The following is a 5,821-nucleotide window of genomic DNA, read 5'->3' on the forward strand; positions in this document are numbered from 1 at the left end:
AGTTATGTCAACATCCTCAGCCTCGTATAATACGGCTCTTCTCATTGCACCATATTATGATAAGAAATATTTAACTATCTTGTGGTTGTGCTGCATTGTCATTTTGTTTTCCCTATAATGCATCATGCAATAAAAATTTGTGGAAATCAACCATCCTTCATTGCTAAAATTGGATGAAAAACATTTCAAAAAAAAAAATGAATGGCAACAGTTGTCTCCCACATCAGGAACATGTAAGAAAATCATAGGAAAATGCCAGCAATTTTTGTGCAATGAGTGACTAAATATCTTATATAAATCTCTTATCCTATATAAGAACCGCACACTAATTTGCCTTCCCCGATGCCATGACCTCGGAGACGCGCAAAGGCTGATCTATGAGGACAAAATCGGTTGCTTGCCATTTCACGCGTATTAAGTCACCCGTACACTTTTAGTGTGAATACATCCAAAAGAAAGTCAAAAAATAATAAGTCATAGAACGCTCTAGGCAACTTTCCCTCACCAATCATAGGGCCTCTTAGAGTCGTCAGCCATATATAAGACCACCCAATCCGCAGCTCCATTGACCTTTTTATAAATATGTTTGGCTTGAAAAGCAACAACACCACCAGTCATAGTCCGAATATCTCGAAGCAAGATGTGCCATTCAACCACAGTGCCGGTGCTCTTTAGATCTAGTCAATCGCTATTGCCGCGTCTCCTACGAACATGACTATGTTGATCCGTAAAAACCATTAGGGCTTGACTGGGTGCGATCATATTAGAACTAATGCACCGGCGCCTATCAGGTTCTTTTTAACACCACACGAGTTCGTCAAAATAAGTGGCTTGACTTTTGACTGTTTCTTACAGGCCGGTAGGAACCGACCACATACACGTCACAACCTTGCACTGTCCCCTGTGTTCCACGCCCCACACCCCATCCGAGTCTCCACCCCAACCCGCTTTCCTCCATAAAAGCCCAACCCCACCACCCTCCTCCTCCCCTGCCCGATCCTTGATCCCTAATCAAGCTGCTCCTCTCTCAAAGCCCAAACTCTCAACCTTTTTAGTATTTCCTAACTTCTTCTTCTTCTTCTCTCTCCCCTCCCCCCTTCTTCTTCTTCTTCTTCTTTTTCTTCTTTGTTGTTGTTGTTGTTGTTAGGGAAGCTAGAGCCGAGGGGCTCGTTCGGAGCTGGCTAACCAAGACGAGATAGAAGCTGTGGAGACACAGGAAGAGAGGCACAAGTGGGTGGTGCGAGCGCTGTATGAGGCGTTAAACGCGCGGGACGTGGAGAAGGTGCACGAGCTGCTGGCCCCGGACATCGAGTGGTGGTTCCATGGCCCCCCTTCCCACCAGCACATGATGCGCCTGCTCACCGGCGCCTCTCCAGAGGAGTCCTTCGAGTTCGCCCCCCTCTCCATCGAGGCATTCGGCTCCACCGTGCTCGTCGAGGGCACCGACCGCCCCCGCTCCGTCTACTGGGTCCACGCCTGGACCGTCACCCCGGATGGGATAATCACCCAGGTCAGGGAGTACTTCAACACCTCCCTCACCGTCACCCGCGTCGGCGCCCGCGACTCCTCGTCTTCCAACGTGCCCATGCCTCACTGCCTGCCCGTCTGGCAGAGCAAGCTCCCCGACCGGGACCGGAAGTCCCTCCCCGGCCTCGTCCTCGCCATCTAATTATTATCTCCAAATACAATAGTATTATTAGTAAGTAAATAAGATCTGGCTGAAGCCTTCATCCGGCGGTCGCTGGATGGGCTGAAGCCTTGGTGGCCCCCACTGTGTGGCTCTGGATCAGGGGTTAGCCCCCACTGGGTGTGCTTGGGAGATAAAAGTACTGGGACCGAGTGTTTCGTGTGTGTGGTCGGTTAATTTGTCTGTGTGTGTCTAGAGATGAGGAAGAGAGGTTGTTTCTTTTCTTCTTCTTCTTCTGATGTCACTTGTTTTGATTTACTCTTCAATAAAAGATGCCTGTGTCGTCATTTCAATAAACGAACTAAAGTTGGCTTTGTATCATTAGATGATGACATGTTTAATTGTCTAAATATTAATAACTTCGAGCGGCATGGCCGGCGGTGAAGTTCCCAGGTGATCGGAATACCACCTTCCCCCGCAAGCGGTTTCTTTCGATACAGGCAGCGGAGGTGGATGCGATGCGTGAAGGAGTCGGAAATCTCGAGAGAAAGGAAAGAAGCGGGGACGGATTCAGTGTAAGAGATGCTGGATAAAAAGAATTATGCGTGTTTATTTTTCTATCCCCATGATTCCCATGACGCTGTCTTGGAGAAATGTTGAGATAAGGACGGAGAAAAGCACAGCCGCGCTTGCCACCCGCGTTGGCTGGCTGCGGACAGATCTGTGACACGCGTACGGTGCGATGGATATTGTGGAGCTACGCCAGCTGTCGAGTTCTTTTGCGAAGAAAAGAGCCCCTAAAATCACCCACCAAGCCACCCACTAGCTAACACGTGGGGCCCGAGAAGAAAAGGAAAGCAAATAAGGCTTGAATGTTTCTTTGGAAGCTACGTGGCCGGGACCCACGGGAAAAAGAAGACATGGATATTTCGTTAAGCTATCCGAACTAACTAATTAATGTTTGTTATTATCTTGGATAACATGGTCGATGGTTATATATACTAAGATATATACGCTTAATCTTATGAGTTCATGCACTTAAAACGTGGCCGTTGGATGCTCAGGCATGAAATTGTTAAGTTAACCTAGAAATTTCAAAACGATTTACTCTGCCCACCTACTTCCTATCTTCTCAACTAAATCAAAGACTAGCTGAGCAGGGCAGAATCCAAGCTTTTTTTTTTTTTGGAAAAAAAATGTTCTTTTGGCAAAACATCCCAGCGGTTGCTAATCCTCCTTTGTCTATGGAAGGTCATAGACCGGTGGCACGTCGTCATAGGTTCATACAATTGCAGAGTTATTTGGATTGAACCTTGCTCTTGGAAATTATTGAACCAATTTTAGGCTATATCCAGTATTTATAGAAATAGCCTCTTTGCACATGAAAATATGGTTGCATAAATCTGACTCTTTCCGGATTCTATAATAGTTAATTAAAACTTAATTATTACATAAAAGAAGAAAAATACTTGTGAGGACCAGTGCGAGAGTGTGTTTAGTCTCATATCGGTTATTCGTCGAGAAGATCTTGGATACTTATATAGGATTAAGGAACCCAAATAATACCTTCCGGCTAGTTATTTGGGGTGAGCTTCTGGGTTGTTTTATATAATATCTGAGCGAACTCAGCCCATAGCCTATGTGGACTAGGGAACACTGCAGTTGGATTCATGAAGGCCGACCACAGGCCTATTATGGTGTTTGTGATTAGATTTGAATGAATATGAACTCTTAGCCTGACGAGGACGTCAGAGCTTGAACAGAGAGAGTATGTAAGGACTCGTGCAGATATGTGTTTAGTCTCATATCGGTACCATTTTGGATGAGGTCCTGGTTTGTTACGATAATATTTTGAAAACTTCAAGCATTACTACTTACCAAAATATGATAAAATCGAAATACAAACAACCTGGCTTAAAATTTAAAAACCCTGATACCCTAGATGGATCATGACGAAAGCTTTGCATTGACCGAGATGCACAACTTTTTTATTAATAGTTTTGAGATGGTGAAAACACCATCTCTCAAAAGCGGTCTTTTACTTTCAGGCAATGGATGGAGATCGAGTTTTCATTGCAGCAGAACGTCCAGTGTTTCCCGACCTTAAAATTTAAAAAGAACAAGTAGGGAGAGAATAATTAACTAAGCATGTAGTACAACAAATCGCTTTCCATCCTGTTCATCGAAACTTGGAAAGGAGACCTGCGATCAATTCAGAATTCTAAGGAAATAAACAAGAACAAATAAATCCCTGTCTCTTGCATCAACATAAAACTTCCACCTATTTATGGACAATTGGCAACATCCTAGCACCATGTTGTCATCCTGATATTGATATGTAAACCTAACTTTGATTAACTTCTTGTTTTCTCCATCAAGAGGTTAGGCAAAAAAAAAAAAAAAGTTGCCACGGGTCGAGCATCCAAAGATCTAGAGTACAATGTGACGCAACCAACGATGGATACATCTGATGATTTATTTCATGTTGGCTAATAATATTGAGAGATGGATCATAATTTAGCAGAATCATGCACTCACAGCTACGGATAGTAGCATTATCTGCCCTCTGTGTTGGCCAACAATGGTTTAGTGATAACATTTAGCTTTGTGCTATATGCTTGTAGTTAGTTTCATCATTAATATCGGAAAAAATCTAATACTATGGAGTAAAACCAACTCATATATAGTACCCGATTCAATGAATCAATGCTCTCACATACTGATAACTTTGTTCGGGTTAGGTGCTCTCAGGTAGCGTAAGAAAGCGACAACTTTTTAGGTACACGAACCCAATATTCTCGGGAGGCAAACTAATTTCATTTCTTTATAGATTTATTCTTCCTTAAACTATATAAAAAAAATTAAAAAAAAGTGTAAAAAAAAAGAAACTCTTAAGAATTTGAAAGAATAAAAGACAAATGAGAAGGAAGTGAAAAAATAATTGACCAAGGATGCTTTTTTTTTTTTTTTTATGAATAGGTAAGCAAAGCCATCCGATATTTATTAGAAAAGAAAAGTTTACATAAACTAGTTATAAAAAATTTACAAGAAAGAAAAATATAAAAAATCAATAAAGTAAGTAGACTTGTTAAACTATTCTCATGGACAAAATAATTAACCAAAGATGTCATGTAGAGCTTAACCTATAATATTAGATATAGGTTCTTTCTATATACGAAAATACATATCAGGTTCCACAGCTCTATATTTTTACTAATTTATAAGTCTATATTTTCACCTTGACTATCTAGTGAGTGATGAACCGGATTCGCGCCTGGATTTACTCGGGTAGTTCTATATACACCCCCCCTATTGCTCAGGACACCCCCCAAAAACCAAAAAAAAAATACCCAAACTAACCTTTAGTGTATTTACCATATTGCCCTTGAAATTTTCTCAGTACACCCCCCCTTCCTCCTTCCTCCTCCTCCCCATCCCCCACCTCCCCCCCTCCTCCCCTCCACCTCCCCCTCCACCTCCCCGTCCTCCTCCTCCGCCTCCCTCCTCCTCCTCCGCCACCTCCTCTCACTCCTCTTCCCCCACCTCCCCGTCCTCCTTCCTCCTCCTCCCCATCCCCCACCTCCCCGTCCTCCTTCCTCCTCCTCCCCATCCCCCACCTCCCCCTCCGCCTCCCCCCGCCTCCCCGTCCTCCTCCTCCGCCTCCCCCCTCCTCCTCCGCCGGCGAGGTGCTCGTTGCTCGGGAGATGGCCGGGGAGGTGCTTGAGGCGAGGTTTTTTGGGCGGAAGGGAGAAGCCGGCGGGTGTTTTGGATGGGAAGAGCGGGGTTGGGGGGGGTTTGGGGGGTGTAGAGAGCAATTTAGGTGAGGGGGTGGGAAGGGTGGGGGGTAATTTAGGAATTTTTAATTTTTTAGGGGTGTCCTTAGCAAATAGGGGGGTGTAGAGAGTATTTAATTTTTTTTTAATTTTTGGGGGGTGTCCTGAGCAATAGGGGGGGTGTATATAGAACCACCCGATTTACTCCCTTGCGAGGAAGGAAACGAAGCAGTTTATCTTTTTCTTTAAAAAAAAAATAACTTTGCAAACCACTTGGAAACTCTCCTTGAAAAAAAAAAAAAAGAGCACTTGCGTTCTTTCAATCGTCCATCAAGTTATCTTGCATTAAAAGATTGAAAAAAAAAATCCACCACTAAATTATCAGTCATGTCTGCCATTTTATACGAGGTAGGGACCGAAT

The 5,821-nt window shown here is 43.7% G+C and overlaps 1 protein-coding gene across 1 annotated transcript; it reads left to right on the forward strand.

Annotated features, from left to right (window-relative positions):
• Positions 1 to 971: 971 nt before the first annotated feature.
• Positions 972 to 2,008, forward strand: LOC103721512 (wound-induced protein 1-like). The gene has a single exon (XM_008811762.4). It carries the CDS (start codon positions 1,346 to 1,348, stop codon positions 1,667 to 1,669), a length of 324 nt encoding a protein of 107 aa, XP_008809984.2. The 5' UTR covers positions 972 to 1,345; the 3' UTR covers positions 1,670 to 2,008.
• Positions 2,009 to 5,821: the final 3,813 nt, after the last annotated feature.

This window comes from Phoenix dactylifera, chromosome 13, assembly GCF_009389715.1.
Source record: "Phoenix dactylifera cultivar Barhee BC4 chromosome 13, palm_55x_up_171113_PBpolish2nd_filt_p, whole genome shotgun sequence".
Classification (NCBI taxonomy): Eukaryota; Viridiplantae; Streptophyta; class Magnoliopsida; order Arecales; family Arecaceae; genus Phoenix; species Phoenix dactylifera.